The 16,163-nt window shown below is 54.8% G+C and overlaps 1 protein-coding gene across 2 annotated transcripts in view; it reads left to right on the forward strand.

Annotated features, from left to right (window-relative positions):
* The first annotated feature begins 8,624 nt into the window (after positions 1-8,624).
* Positions 8,625-16,163, forward strand: part of UNC5A (unc-5 netrin receptor A) — a 64,462-nt gene continuing 56,923 nt past the window's right edge. The window contains exon 1 of one of the 2 annotated variants that reach the window (XM_061423037.1): positions 8,625-8,955. In XM_061423037.1, coding sequence (XP_061279021.1) covers positions 8,886-8,955 — 70 coding nt within the window. In that variant the 5' untranslated portion in view covers positions 8,625-8,885. The remainder of the gene's footprint in view (positions 8,956-16,163) is intronic. The other variant, XM_061423036.1, reaches the window with a different exon arrangement.

Raw genomic sequence — 16,163 nt, forward strand, 5'->3', positions numbered from 1 at the left:
AGTTTTCTCATCTGTAAAATGGGCATGGTGAGACCGAGGACATGGGGCAACTTATGAAGTTTAATTCAGAGGCCAGAGCTCAAGATGCTTTGTAATTACATTCATTTATTCACTCACTTATTCAGCACATGGTTATGGAGCGCACACTGTGCATTGACAAAAGTAAGCAAAACAATGATGAACAGAGAGAATTTGGAGCCCAGGCTCCAAGAAAATTGGCCAGTGTCTGGCTAAGAACCCCAGAGTCACCCCCAAGTGTACACACACACACTCCTTTCTAACCTGTTGCTCACAACACTCCGCCCCAGCACACACCTCACAAACACCTGTACACAACACCCAGTCACAGGCAAGCTCCTTCACAGCCATGCGCAGAACACACAGCACCTCAGAAACACGCCCACACATGGAGACAACTCTGTTCTCAAGAAGCGTGAGGCCAAGGATGTCACATTAATAAGAAGCACAGAGGCCCCGGTAAAGGGGGTTTATATATTTATTTATTTAAGGGCTTATTAAAATCCTAACCTAGTCTCCTCTTCACTAATGCAGTGTTATTGGAGCTCCTGGTGTCTGTGTGGGAGGGTGAGGATGCGAGTGTGTGTATCTGCATATGTGTGAGCAGAAGCCTCTGGATGCGCTCTGTGCAGAGTGTGCTGACGTACGCAAATCTGAGTGTGTGTGTGTATGTGCAACCAGCTGTGTGTATGCTTGTGTCCCCGTATGGAGGGTCAGTTTTGTGTCATGCTCTCATGCTTCTTAGGACCTTTCAGTAGTAAACAGTGTTTCTCAACCTATTTTTCACTCTCACCCCCATAAGGAGCCTCTACATTTTTTTTCCTAATCGCCCCCTCTCTGAAATTGTAATACCATGATACCCTGTCTATCTGTTGATGTACTGTATATAGATCTGTGCTTTATATAGAGAAAGAGTCAGATGTTTTCACCCACCTCCACCCCCAAAGAACCAATTCTTTGAGTATCACCCCTGGAGTGATACTGCCCCTGATGAGAATCCATGATCTAGAGCGAGAGTTTCTGGCTCCAGAGGCCTACAACCCCTGACATCACGTGCCATGGTTCTCAGTCTAGTGGGCCCAGATGGAAATCTCTTAAAATGCAGATCCCTGGCCCCTCCCCCTCACTGAGAACCCATAGTAAGCCACGGAGGGAGTCCAGAAATCTGGGTTTTAGCAAGCTCCCAGGGTGCCTCCCGATGCCCTGACAAAGGGAGGGCTCTGAGGTGGAAGGGAAATAGAACTACCAGAGATCACCTGAGCTGAGAGGACAGGATCTGTCTGGAGCCCCTACCTAGTCCTAGAGAACTTGGAATCAACTCACAAAGGCTGGGCCCTGGCTGGCAGGGCCTCACTATGGCAGAGCTGCCCCAAGGAACTTCAAAGAGACTCAGGGGAGTCTGGTCACTGGACCAGGACCCCTCCAACTGACCAGGACTTGGAGAAGTCACAATGAGGAGTGTGATCCCAACACAAGAAGTGTGTAATTGGAGGCTGAAACAAACACTAACCTAAGTGTCTGGAGCCCCCTTTTCCATCTGTGCACTAGAGCCACACTGACCTGGGTCTCTCTCCAAGGACCCCCCCCAACCTCCTCCCAGTCCCAAGGAGGAGGCAGAAAGTTACTCCAGCCCTGCACACCCACCAGCCCCGGGATTGTAATGGGAGCTCCAAGTTGTCATTGATGTAACCTCCTCTGGGGATTGCCAAAGAGCTGGTAGCAAAATCAGTAGGAAAAAAAAAACAGAGACTTTCTACCTGACCCTGCCTTTTGTGGGTGCCAAAGGAAAGCTCTTTGCAAGACTGGAAAAGTGCCAAGCATCAGCCCTCGGTGTCTGAGTGATCAGAACACAGGGGACCAATTGATGCTCTGTGGGCAGTGGTCCAACGTGGGGCTGCCAAGGGGCAGATGGGAGCCTAGAAGAGGGAGGGAAGGGCCATCGTGGTGGCTGAGGAGCAGGGAGGGGTGGTGGGGAGTATAAGTGATTCCGTGATGGCAGGAGAGGGGAAGGTGGAGTGAGAGTGGATGGGAGATGAAGATGGAGATGGAGGGAGCCACAGCGAAAATACGGGGAGGGAGGGACACTGCGGTCAGATGGGGAAGCCAGAAAGGCATCCTTCTCCCTCTCTTAAGCTTTTAAAGGCATCAGAGCATCTTGCTAATTGTTCATCTCCCAGAGACGCTAATGAAATTAACTCTGCAAAATGCTCATCAGGTCATCTGCAGAGGGCATGGTGCCAGGTTTCCACTTGGTCCAATCCCGTCCTCCTCCTCCTCAGCTCCCCCTGCCCCTTCCTGATGATTCCCCCATCCCCTCCTTTTCACCCTGGCCCCTCATCAGGGAACACCTCACCTTCAAACCTGCCTGAGAGCGCCCAGTGGGGAACATTAGAGATGGGGGCCATGTAGCCAGGGAAATGTCTGAGTTGCAGATGCCATAGAGTTCGTGGAGCTGGAAAGGTTATCTCTGGTTGTGTGTTTCTGATTGTGTGTGTGTGTGTGTGTGTGTGGTAGCACATATATCATAGGAGCATGTGTCTAATAAAACCGTTTGTTAGACTGAACATTCTTTCAGTCACTCAACAAACATTTTTAGAGCAGAGTCTGAGTTTAAATCATTGTCCCATCCCTTACAAGCTGAGTGGCTTTAGGCAAGTACATCCCTTCTCTGTGCCTTAGTTTTTGTGTCCACACAGTGGGGGTTATAACACCATCTGTGTCCTAAGGGGCTGTGAGAATCCATAAGATTAATCAGGTAAGGAGCTTAGTCCTGTGCTGGGCAAAGGGTATCTCAAGAAATGTCAGGCGCTGGCCTTGGTCCTGAAGACTTCATGGTGATAAGGCCTCACTTCTTGAGCAGAGGCATAGGAGGGGCCCAGGAACAAAATTCTCAGTAGCATGGGACTGCATGGAGCCTGGACACAAAAAATAGTCTGTGCATGAAAGAAGTGGAGATATCTGGCAGTATTTTTACATATGTAAATACACAGAGATAATATGTGTTTTTTATTGATTGTTCTCAATATTGATTCAGTATTGATTGATTATATTATTGATTGTGTGCATCTGTGTGGGTAGCATGTGGAAAGTCCATTTGTGTTAGAAGCAGAGATTGAGTGGATATTGTATGGTGTTTTGTTATATGCTGTGCTGTGCTAAGTCACTTCAGTCATGTCTGACTCTGTGTGACCCTATGGATGCAGCCCACCAGGCTCCTCTGTCCATGGGATTCTCCAGGTAAGAATACTGGGGTGGGTTGCCATGCCCTCCTCCAGGGGATCTTCCCAACCCAGGGATCAAACTCAGGTCTCCTGAATTGCAGGCAGATTCTTTACTATCTGAGCCACCAAGGATAATGATGTTATAATGACCTGAGAGAATTAAGACAGAATTCTAAAAGAAAATCTGCTTAGTGAAGAACCAGGAAGATACCTTTGTTAAATTGCACAGTGCTCTGTACCAATGAGCAGGAAAGTGCAGGGATGAATTGGTTTACTTGAGCAGATATAAACTGAAACACTCTAAAAGGGTATGCTGTGTGTGTGTGTGTGTGTGTGTGTGTGTGTGTGTGTGTGTTCTGGGCTCAGGGAATGGGTGGATGTTGGGATTCTATGTGCAGAAGGGACTGGTCCAGTTATTGCTGGGGGTCCTGTGAAGAGGTTTGTTTCTAGTCTCTCTACACTCTTAACCCCAACACATTCATTTGTCTTATAGCTGAGCTCTCACTACAGCCTAATGCTATGTCTTCTCCCACAGGCTGCAGTTTCCCCCAATGGGTAACACTGAGCCATGCAAACACTAGGCACTAATAAATACTTTCCCTATCCTAGGCAAGGCTCTAGAACAGATTTTTATAAAGGATGATTCTGTGTCATTCTTCCAAATAAAAAAATGATAGAAACCCAAGTGGGCTTTAGCAACAACAACAACAACAAAACCCGGAAAAACAAGTGTGTGTCTGGTAGCTTCAGGAGCAGCTGGGTCTAGGGGATTTGAATGAAGAACCAGGCTTCAGCCCTTCTCTCTTCTCCAGGTTCTGCTCTTCTTTGCCCAAGCTTTAGTCTCGGGCACGTGCTCCTCACAGGATGGAAGCCCTAAGATCACCTCTTTCCTTCTTCAAGTCCAGCAAGAAGAAATTCTTTCTCTCCTTAGTCCCAACAAAAGTCCTAGAAATGAGCCTTAGAGGCTTGACTTGGGTCACATGTTCATCCTCGAATGAATCACATAGTTTAGGGAATAGTGGATGCTGTGCATCCTGAAACATGTGCCATCCTCTGGAAATGGGGTAGGGTACCCCCACATGAATCTCATGCACTGACGGTAGGGAGGCGTGCTCCCTCAAAGGAAAGAGAGGAAGATACTGCTTCCAGAAGACAGAAACTAAATGCTGAGCAGTGGGCAGATATGAATGCTGGAATCATGGCAGGGACCATCAAGAGCCAATCTGGGGCCACCAAGAACAAGTCCTTCCTGCCAAACTAATTTCCTGTTTGATTGGGTTATTGGCCTAGTAGATCAGAGCAAAGCAGGGGGCTCACGAGTCTTTGGCTATGCAGGGTATTTCCATTTATTCTGTGGCTGTGGCAGTTATATGTGAGCTAAAGGATGAAGTGATCAGAAGTTTCCCAAGTGGATGAAAAAGAAGCTGACTTATTGTCCCACTGCAACTTGTAGGCAGCATATAGAGAGCCACTGAGCTGTCCTTGGTCCTGCTCTGAGCCACCTGTTTAGTTACAACTTGATTGAAAGCATATACAACTTCCCAGACTCATCTGGTGATGACAGGAAGCTGAAGAAAACAGCAGGCCCCCTGCCCTACATCCTCCATATCCTGAGAGGGCTCCATGTGGGAGAGAGGGATTAGATGTAATACAGTGGAATAGGACTGGGATGAATTGAAGTTTCTGAATTTAAATTCAGAAAACCAGCAACCCAGGGTAGATGGGTAACAACCTGTTGTTGGCAGCACCCATGGCAAAGACCTAGGGCAGTGTTCCTCAAAGAGAGGTTTTCAGACCACTGGCACCAGTAAGAAAAAAAAAACTGGTAGGGGATGGTGGGGGCTTGGTAAAAGTGTGGATTCCTAGACACCTCCCCTGAGTCAGGATGGGGAAGGAGCAGGGATTGGAGATTTCCATTTTAATCCCCATCACAGGAGCTTCTGGCACATCTTCAAGTCAGCAATGGTCTCGCCATGAACTCTGAGGTCCCTCAGTCTGGTGGGCATTAACAGTAGGATGTCACTGATCAAAGCTGACTGGGACCCTACTCATGCATGCACAAGGCCATGTGGCCAGGAGATATGCCATCTCACTTCAGGAGATGGCTTCAGAGAAGTGTTCCCACTGGAGAACTCCAGCAAGGGGCGGGGTAGGGGGGCAATGTGTTAAGGGTGCCTGTAACAGCAGAACTGGAGAGAGAGAATCCAGGGTAGACCCAGACTTTGTGCTCCAAAGTCAAAGAAGTAAGTCTTCTGAAGAAAAGAAGTGGCAGACATGCTTGACATGGCCCCAGAAGATGAACCCAATGAGGGGCAGATTCCTGCTCCCTTGAGAAGAGACATTTCTGTCTAGCAGAGCAGTTGCCCTGTCAGTGGGATATTGCAAGGGGCTACAGACACTTGCAGGAGGGTCCCCCCAGGAAGGATCTAGCTCCTCCTTCTCTTGGAGTCTGATGCTCAAGAGTAAATCAGGTTGGAGGTATCAGGTGCCCTCTTATCTGGCCATCAAGCTTTGGGTCTGAGATGAGCCCTTCCTGGCAGCCCTCCAAACTAGATTCTTACATAGAATTCAGGTGAGATGTCTACTCGCCCGTCTCCACAAGGGTATTCCTACTCCTTTTCCTGACATGGCCCTGAGTACCACTTGGAAGAGGACAGCTGACCTGAGTGACTAAAAGGAACTATGCATGTGAAGATCTGGGCACAGGAAAGCAAACAGGAAGGGATGGAGGTGGTATGAGCCTGGATGCTGGAGAAACAGAAGGGAGGCCACCATGGCCAGGGCCCACACAGAGTTGCAGAGTAGGCAAGGGGAGGGTTGTGCTGGGGCTGGAGGCTGTGGCCATCGCCACTGCTGCTGTGCATGTATTTCAGTACCTGCCTTCCAGGCGTGTGGTAGGTATGCACTTTCTTATCCTCTTGAGTGGGGCCATAGTTCTGGCCATTGAATATTGAGTGGAAGTGACGTCCTTTCTAGACTGAGCCACTGATTGGGAGAAGGGTGTACCTCCAGAGCTCTCATTTCCTCTTCCTCATGGGAGAGTGGCTGCTTTTTCAGCCCCAGTCCTTAAGTGAAGAAGATCTGGAGCAATGGACCCATGAGAAATAAATCTTTGTTGACTTAAGCCACAGAAACTTGGGGATGGTTACTACAACACAACCTAGTCTATCATGACTGCTACACACACCATCTTATTCCAGCTGAAGAGAGGGGGCCAGAGAAATGACCACAACAACTAAACTGAATAGAGAAAGAGACCCTTTCCTAAGTTCTCATCCCAAAGCAAAAACTGCAGGATGAAATTTAAGGGGCATGGACATTGAAATCAAACCTTGCACAGAGTCATCTCAGCTAACCTCACAATCATTGAATAAGATTGGCCCTGGGCATAGGGTTCTTTCCTCCCCCAAGCCTCAATGGCCTCATCTATAAAATAGGTATAATAATGTTTATTTAATAGGATTCCTTGTGAGGATCAAACCAAATGTAATAGACATAGCAGTCTAGCACACACCATTAGAACATCATCTTAAAAAAAAAAAAAAAAAAAGAACATCATCTTATACCCTAGCCCCAATCCCAGTCTTTCATCCTCAACTACTTCCCTCCAGTACCCAAATCCTAGTCCCCAATTATCTTCCCATAATGGGGGCTGAAAATGAAGATTCTGCTATTGTTTCACCTCTCTCACCCATTTCTTCCCTGAAAGTGGGATGAGGTATAGTGTCAGAGGGAGCAGCCTGGGCACACTGCTCCCCACAACTCACACACACAGTCCTGTTGGGTAGATCAGGGCCACCTGGCACAGTCTATGCACAAGCAAACCCCAAAGCAGAGTTCAAAACCCAGAGCTGGTGGATATTTGTGGACATTTTCATCTGGGGTCACATGAAATCAAATTTTTTTAATTTTTAGTTAAAATTTTTTAATAAAAAAAACTTCATATACAATGGCTTGTACTGAAAATTTGGAAGATGTGGCCCCGTTGGGCCCCACCCTCTCAACCTGGCACCTGGAAAAGAACCAGCTGTGCCTGGAGATGGGACCCTGTGCCCAGTCCCCAGCGCTGCCCTGGCCTCCTTGGCACTGAAGCCCAGCATCTACAGATACCTAACTGGACACTGTCTGTGTTTTTCACAGCAGAGGTAAGAGGAAAGCAAAACATTTCTCACAACCCTTCTCTCTCAAAAGTGGGAAACAAAAGACAGACCGAGAGAGGGCCTCGTGTTTCAAGAAATATAGGAGAGCTCGTATCTCTTTGTGGAAGCGAAGACCATTCTTATGTCGCCCAGCGTGCAGCATCAATCGAGTATGTATCATCGACTAGCCTTTTAGAATGCCCATCGACTATAGGCATTTTAGTTTGCGACCCTGCCCTTACCCTTCTCATTCTCCTCCCGACACAGAGTAGGATCTTCTTTTTCTAACCACTCTCCTTGTGCACATGGTGCGCGTCCGTCATTTCCTTTCTCCTTCAAGGCAACCCTCTGTTTATTTAAACCCGATTAGGGTATGGGGGTGGGGAACAGGAGGCTCCAGCGGCGGTCGTTGCTGGAGGCTCCGGGAGACACCGTGACTTGCCCAAGGTCACAGAGCTAGAAGACGGAGGCCCCTAGACTCTACCCCAGATCTCTCTAGCTCCCAAAACCCAGTGGTTCCTTCACGCCCACGTCTCCTGCGAGGTGCGCGCTGCGGGCGCAAACACTGCAAGTCTTGTTGATTGCGCTGCGTCCTAGCGTTGTTTTCTTTAGGTAAACGGTGCCGTGGGGTTAGAGAAACCTAGGATCACTCTGAGGCCCACCTGGTTCTGTGGCTGGGACTGCGGGTGGCCCCTAGTCTGTCCTACCCGTGTACCTCTGCGCACGGGCCAGGGTCCGGGAGCTTCCCGCAGTCCCCTGTCCGAGCCGCGGGCTGGGTGGCGTACAGCAACACGCTGAAAGCCTCGGAGCGCGACCGGGAGGTGCGGAGTAGGGTGAGGTGGGGGTAGAGGGCTGCGCGGAACCGCCGCCGGGCACCGCTGTCCCTGGCCGCTGTCTGCAGCCTGGCGCCGCGCCGGGATCGCTGCAGCCTTGGGCCCCTCCCGGGCCACCTGTGCGCTGGCTGGTGGGCCCGGGAGAACCCGGATCCGGAGAATCGATCCACTCCGGGTTTCAGACTTTTGGCCGGTCCCTGGAGATCGCACAGGGAGGTGGGAGGCCTCCCGCCCACCACCCCAGCCCCTCCCTGGGGGAGCCTCGGGCAACGCCGAGAGGGATCCCCAGAGCTGGGGGTGGCCCGTTCGCGCGGCGCGGGGCTTCTGGGCCCCTCCTTCCTTCCCCCGCCCCGCCCTGACGCCGCCCAGTTCCGTTGCTCCAGTCCGGGTTTTGCGGCGCCCGCCGGCCCGCTCCCCGGCTGCGGGCTCCGCGCGGCGGCTGGCTCTGTGCGCGGCGCGGCTGGCGCTGCGCTCCGCCCCGGCTGCATTGCTGCGCTCCCGGTGCCCAAGGGAGGCACGCGCCGCGTGCGCCCCGCAGCCGGCCGCCGGGAGGCAGCGCAGTCCGCTGGCATGGGCCCCGGGGGTGCCCGGGGCCGGGGCTCTGGGCTGAGGCGCTGAAAGGCGTCCTCCTGTCCGCGGGGCCCCGCGCCCGGCCCGCCCGCCTGACCGCGGCCATGGCCGTCCTGTCCGGCCTGTGGCCAGCGCTCCTGGGCATAGTCCTCGCCGCCTGGCTCCGCGGTTCGGGTGAGTCACGCGCGCGCTCTGGGGAGGTTTGCGGGGGACCGTGCGCGCGAATGCTCATTGCTCTAGGGGTCCCTAACCCGCGCTGCCGGACCGGTTTGGGAGCCCCCCGAGGCCAAACTTTGCGAGGCGGGACGCGGGGGCCGCCTGTCGCTGCTGCGCAGCTTCCCCGCGCGCTTCCCCGGAAGCCTGGGTTCTGCCAAGTCCAGGAGCAGCTGTCAGCGCGTGGGGCTGGCGAGTGTAGACGCCCCACGCCTCTAGGCGGGGGAAGTTTGCTGGTTGCCCGGCCCCAGCGCAGGGCTGGGGGTTTAGGTCAAAGCCCCGGGGAGTCTGGCTTGGCCGGTTAGCCGGTGAGAGGGTTTTGACCACATCCCAAGTGCCCAGGAAATTGAGGACGGGGTTTAAGATACCGTTTCCCGGCAGCGTCTGCCCCAAACAGCTACTCACAATTCCCAGCTTGGCACCTGGCCGCTGTCCACGTCCGGAACACAGTGTCCTCCTCTGTCCCCGCCACACACTCTCGCACACGCGCACACTCAGGCGTGGAGGCGCATACACCAGCCCCCGAGCCCTTGCAGTCCCGCACAGTGGAAGCACCAGGGCCCCGGGCCCCGGGCCCCGGCACTGTGGCTCCTGGCCCTCCTGGTGCATAGGGTCCAGAGTTGTGTGCGTGGAAGCTCTACCGCTCTCCCCACTCTGTTTCTCTGGCACAAGCCTTCTCCCTCCCCTCGTGTCCCTTTGGCCACCCTCACCTGCCCCATAACTCCGCCCTCAGCCCACTCCTGGGGGTGGGAGGAGTTCCCCTGCATCCTTTGTCTGCTCTCCCCAAGCTTCCTTCCACCTAGGCTGAGTTGTTGGGGCCTCCTGATGGCTGCCCGCCCCCCTGCACTTAGCAGAGCTGAGCACCTATGTGGACGGGAGGGGGTCATTTGTGTGATCAGGGGGGCATGGAGCTTGCCATAGCAAATCTTGATTCTTGCAGCCCTGAGACCCTGGGGGCTGCCTCTGAGCTTGGCCAGGCCATTGTCAATCCCAGGGGTGTCAGAAGGGAACACTGGGGTTCCTGAGAAAGGAAGCCAGACTGACTGAAGAGGAATGAGTGAAAGCTCGGAAAGCAGCCTGATGATTGAGGCCGATGTCCGTTTCCTTCAAGGGTCTCTGTGTAGTGCATCCTGTATCCACTGGCTAGCCGCCCTCCCCACCCTGCCCCCACAGTCTTCCCTCCCTCACCCATCCACTCTCCTTTTCCATCCCCCCAGTATCCCCCCACTGAATCCTCACTTTAACAAACCCCTCTGCCCATGACCTCCCCTCCGCATCTGGGAGATTGCACTGCCACTGGGTGTGTGTTCCTGTTGCACACACGTGCGTGTTAGGCGTATGTGTGCATCGCTCAGGGGGCACGGGTTGAGCCACTGACCGTGGTGAGCTGGGGGGTGTTCATGCCCCGCGCATGGGGGAGGTGTTGCTAGATACCCAGTAGGGGCCCAGGGCTTGTTTACTGAGTCTGATGCATGCGGGAAGGTTGCGTGGTCATATCTGCATGTCGCCCCCGTGAGCACGTGTGAGGGCTCTGGGCTGGCATGTGTGGCCTGGCGATGACGGGGGCTGGCGATGTGTGCAGCCCGGGTATGTGTGTGGCCAGATGAGCGTGTGTGGTGGCAGGCCCGCTGCACGTGTGTGACGGTTGTGAGCAGTGGCACAGGTGAGCATATGTAGACGAGAGGGTGATGGGTACTGGTGAGTCCGGGTGCCGCAGCCCCAGGGGGTGCTGCGTGGATCCCTCAGGACACAGAGTCCAGGTACCGCATCCCAGGGCCGTGGGGCACCTGTTGGGACCTCATGCAAGGTTGCCCAGGGCGCTGGCGGGTGGGCACCAGTGCCGCAGGGCTGCCCTGGAGCAGAGCCTGCCTCCGGCATCAGCCCTCAGGCCTGTGTGAGGGGCTGCTGAAGGGCATGGGGTCCTTCTTGTCATTTGGGGCCCCTTTACTGCTGGCCCCCGCAGGTTCTGGGCACATGTGCCCAGCAGGCTGGCCCTGCGCTGACCCTGGCTCCTCCCGCATCGCCCATTCAGCTCCTTGGCAACAGCAGCCAGTGAAAAATGGGTCTGAGGGAGGGACAGCCAGCCAGGCTGCAGGGGGCGCCGGGGGGCCAGCAGGATCGGAGCCTCCTGCTCCCCAGGCCAGGTGCCCACCCTCTGTCTAAAGCCTGTCCCTTGGCACTCACCCAGGCAGGTCCTCTCTGTGCCCCCACATGCAGAAACCACCTGTCTCACAGGCTTTTCCCTTTCATACCCGCTCACACAGCTGGTACCTGCCTCCCCGCCCCTGTGGGCTGCACACACCTGCTGGCCTTCTGGTCTCAGATCTCTGAACTCCTGAGGGGAGGGGCCCACAGGGAACTGGACCTCCTGAAAGGGGGGGGCTGGGGGCATCCCAGAGCCGTGGTCACCTCCTCAGCCCCTCTCCCACCTACAGGGTTGATCCGGACCCACTTTCCACCCCCCATCAGCTGGGGTCATTGGTTGCTGGGAGGGGGTCTTCATTCTTCAGGGCTAAGAGATACCCTGCTGTCACTCACCATGCCTTGGGAGGGGGGGTCTGCTCTTTGGCAGCCCACCAGGCACCCATAGGAGAGGGCTGGTCCTCTGGCCCTCCTGCTTTTCCTGCCCTGTGCTGGGAGGAACTTCCTTTAGGAGCCTGGGGACTGGCACTGATACAGGTACCAGACCCCCAACCTAGAGGCACTGACGGACCTGGTTCCTAGGAGCAGCCAACTTTGGCCTCAGCCAGGGGCCAGGGGACTTCCCAGGTAGCGCTAGTGGTAAAGAACTCACCTGCCAGTGCAGGAGATATGAGAAACACAGGTTTGATTCCTGGGTGGGGAAGATCCCCTGGAGAAGGGCATGGCAACCCACTCCAGTATTCTTGCCTGGAGAATACCCATGGACAGAGGAGCCTGGTGGGCTACAGTCCATGGGATCACAAAGAGTTGGATGTGACTGAAGTGACTTAGCATGCATGCACAGGGGCCCGGACTCCCCTGTCTTACAACCCTTTCTCTTGTCTTGCGCTGCTCTGGGCCCCAGACCTGCAGACTGAAGCCATGAAGTCTGAGGCAGAAGCTGTCCTGAGCCAGGTATGAGGGATTTCTCCAGGCAAGGGCCCTAGTGCTGGGCTTGGCTGCCTCCTGAGAACAAGTGTACAGGCACACACACACACACGTGCACACGCACACGCATGCATGCACACACATGCACATGCATGTGCGCACACATGCGCACGCGCGCACACACACACACACACACAAATATTGTTTCGTGCACATGCCAGACCTGCTCTTTCCAGGCCAACCCTCTCCTGCAGTCCGTCCTCCCAGGCCCCCTCCCCCTTTCCCCCAGCCTGGGGCAGGAAACCTTCGAGTCTCTCTTGGCTCTAACCTTCTCCTTCACGCTTCATGTCTAATCTATCACCAGGTCCTCCAGCTCAGCCCTACTTGTGACTTTGCTCATGTCCCTCTCCTCCTTTGTCCCTCCCCACCCAGCCCTTCCCCCTCACCTTTCTCACCTGGGCTGGTGCCGTGGCCACCCCTCACTCCCTCCCTCTTCTGCATCCTCCACCTAGACTGATGCGGCTGGTGCCCAGGCTCGAATGCACGAGAACGCCTTCTGTGGCACCCCAGTGGCAGCAGGGAAAGTCTGAACCCCGAGCCCAGGAGCCCTTAGGGAAACACCTGCAGCACACACATCCCTGGGCGGACATGTTGGCAGGTTAGGTGTCCTCCCTGACTCTAGCCATCCACACTCCCAGACAAGCTCTGGCTTCCACCCACTGTACTTCCCATGCCTTGCAAAACGTGGTGCCCCCTCCCCCAGCCAGCCAGCCACGATCCCCATCCTATACCCCAACATCCTCAAATTCTGGTCAGGGCCAGGCCAAGCCTTCGCTGCTGCTGCCAGTCCCCACTGTGCTGTGATCATCTCAGCCTCCAGGTTCAATCCAGCCCTGCCTCCTCATACCCATGAGGGGGCCACGGCCCACTGGTAAGCTCCAAGTGGGCTCCAGGACAGAGGTTCTGACTCTTCAGCCCTGGAGTGGCCTGGGGCAGCATCTGGGGCAGGGGGGCACCTCCTCACTCGTGCCAGGGCTTCCCACAAGTATTGCCGTTGTCAATGGCGCTATGACCCTGTTCTCAGCCCCCAACATGCTCCGAGTCACAGCCAGTCAAATGCTTATTTCTCTTTTTATTTCCTCTGCTTGAGTTTGAGTTCTCTGGCTAGACAAGGGGACGGTGGGGTGGGCGCTGTGGCTGGGGAGTGGGGAGAAGTTTGCTCTGTTCCTTCGCAGCTCTCCTCATCCGCCCCGCCCCCCACATCAATCCTTGTGCCTAAACACAGACTGCCCTGCTCCAGGGAGGCCGGCAATGGCTCCTGTCCAGGGCCAGGACCAGCTAGCTGACGCCCCCACACAGATGGCAAACCAGCTCCCTGGAGCCTCTGTGTTGTGGGTCCCTCACACAGGTGCACCAGTGTCTGTGGAACAGGAACCTTGCCTGCCCCAGCCCTCCCAGGCACAGATGTTCCCAGGTGGGTGTCTTCTCTTGCGAATAATGTAATTCTGGACCCCAGACCTGCAGACTCTAGCCCCTGGAAGGTGGGGCTGAGGGGCACCCCCCTCTGATAGTACCCATCCTGACCCTGACCATCTGTCTGAGTGGCCTCTTCCTCAGGCCCCACTCCGATGCTCAGGGCTGGCGTTGACACCAAGACTGGAGGTTCATTGAGCACCAAGCAGGGCTCCCAATTCCCAGACCCAGCAGAGCCCAACCCCTGGGCCCCAACCCTCCTCACCACCCAGATGGGCACCCAGCTTCCTGCAGTCAATTCTGCTGACCCAGCTCTCCATTCCCTTTGTCTGCTCCCAAGAGAGTGGCATTGAAGGGTCCTCCTGTGATTCCGTGGTGGCTCAGATGGTAAAGAGTCTGCCTGCAATGTGGGAGACCCGAGTTCCATCCCTGGGTCAGGAAGATCCCCTGGAGAAGGAAATGGCAACCCACTCAGTATTCTTGCCTGGAAAATCCCATGGATGGAGGAGCCTGACATGCTACAGTCCATAGGTTTGCAAAGAGTCGCACACGGCTGAACGACTTTACTTTTACTTCCTTTCCTGCCTCTGGGGAGCCTGTAAGGTAGAATGGAAAAGGCAGGGCTTTGGAGGCAGACAGGACAGGCCAGGTTTCAGTCTAAGCCACCTGACCTTGGATGAGAAAAAATTTTTTCCCCAGCCTGTTCCCACCTTTGGAGAATAGGGTCACCTCTGCTCTCTGGGGTTAGAGTAACGAGTTGATGGGCGACACTGAGTGCCCAGGTGGACCCCAACATGGAGCAGGTACCTGTGTGCCTCCTTCCTCCATTTTCCCTGGCATTTGAAGGGAAGTGAGTTAGGACAGGGTGGGGTCTTAAGCTGTGTCAGGCTCCAACATCATATATAAGGGAGAAGACCATCTCTATAAACTGTTTCACTTCTTGCTGCCCCTAGGAGAAGTCATTGCTTCTAGTTGGAAGAAGCCTCCTACCCACCCCACCTCATCTATACTCATACCACCCCTCGCAGGGCACCTGCTTCAGACACTTGATTCAAACCCCAGTCCCCCCAGGGTGAAAAGAACTTTGGAGATTCTGTGAAGATGATCATTTGGGCCCAGTTTGTCCTGGATCTGTGGTGACCAGCTCTGACACACAGAACATGGCAGCAAAGCAGGGGTGGGCACCCGAGATGCAATTCAATTCTGGTTCAGACTCTGCCATTGGATTACTGTGTGACCCTGAACAAACCACTTAACCTCTCTGGGCTGTCTTCCTCTGTATGCTAATGGGCTGGGCTGGATAACTACTGGGGGCTATGCCCAGAGAGGCTGCCTCGTGAGCCTGAGATAGACTGTACACTCAGCAGCAGGTTCCCCCAGGAACTGTTCACATCTGCCCAGCACCTGCCAAAGCCACCAACCACGCTGGCAGCAGCTGCCTGTGTTGCCTTGGGACCAGGTGGCTGTTGCAGCAGGGCCGAAGGTGACTGTGACATAGAGGTGGGAGCTGGGAGTTCCAGTGCCCTGGCAAGGAAGCCAGGTCCTGTTTGGCTGGTTGAACACCCCCCAGTGGCAAAAACAGGCCTTCGCAGGATCCCCAGAAGGTCAGCGTGCCAGCGCCTGAGGCCTACCCACTTCCTGGGGACTGATAGAAGATGCTGCAGACAGCCTTTGACCCCCTGGGAGCCAGAACCCCAGGCATGCGTAGGAGGTGGTAGGGTGGTTGAGTTGGCAGGCTCTGGGGTCTGGGTTTGGACCAGGGCTCCAACGAGGGTGAGGCAAGGGAGGGGCCTAGGGTGCAAGATTTATGTCATGCAAGTGCAGGGCTGATCCTGAGAGCAAAGACTTCCTTACATCTGTGCTCTCGACACCCTCTGCCTCACCCTAGTCCTGGCCGTGGATGTAGCTCCTCCCTGTACTCCTTCATTTCATGTCTCTAAAATATCATGTGTGCATGCGTGCTAAGCTGCTTCAGTCGTGGTCCAACTCTGTGTGACCTCGAGGACTGCAGCCCGCCAGGCTCCTCTGTCCATGAGATTCTCCAGGCTGAGTGGGCTGCCATTTCCTCCTCCAGGGGATCTTCCCCATCCAGGGATCGAACCCGCGTCTCTTATGTCTCTTGCATTAGCAGGCGGGTTCTTCACCACTAGCGCCACCTGGGAATCAGCCAAAATATTATAAAAGGACCTAATTCACAGGGTCCTTGTGTGGATTAGGCAGATCGATGCATGTCCATCCTGGCATACAGGAGGTGCTCAAAAAATGTGAGCAATCGAGGTGACGGATATGGCAAAGGGCACTGTTCCTTCCTCTCCTCTCCTACAGAGTGGGGGAGCCCTCCCACTTTGTGGGAGAGGATGCAGCTAGGGGTCCAGAAAGAGGTCAAAGGCCTGGGGATGGGGGGCTGGCCTGGTGTCTTTTCTCTGCCCCCTTTGAGGGATGACAGGGGTAGGTTGGTGATCAGAAGTCCCCTGCCTCTCCCTCTCTCCAGAGGGAGACTGGTCATTGGCTGGGCCATCCCAGCCCTGTTTGAGATGGAGGAGACAGGGAGATTCATGGCCATCAGGAGAGGCCTAAGTGGCAGCTGCTCCCCAGAGTAGGCCACAAAGGGCATATTTGAGGTCCCA

The sequence above is a fragment of the Bos javanicus genome, chromosome 7, assembly GCF_032452875.1.
Source record: "Bos javanicus breed banteng chromosome 7, ARS-OSU_banteng_1.0, whole genome shotgun sequence".
NCBI lineage: Eukaryota > Metazoa > Chordata > Mammalia > Artiodactyla > Bovidae > Bos > Bos javanicus.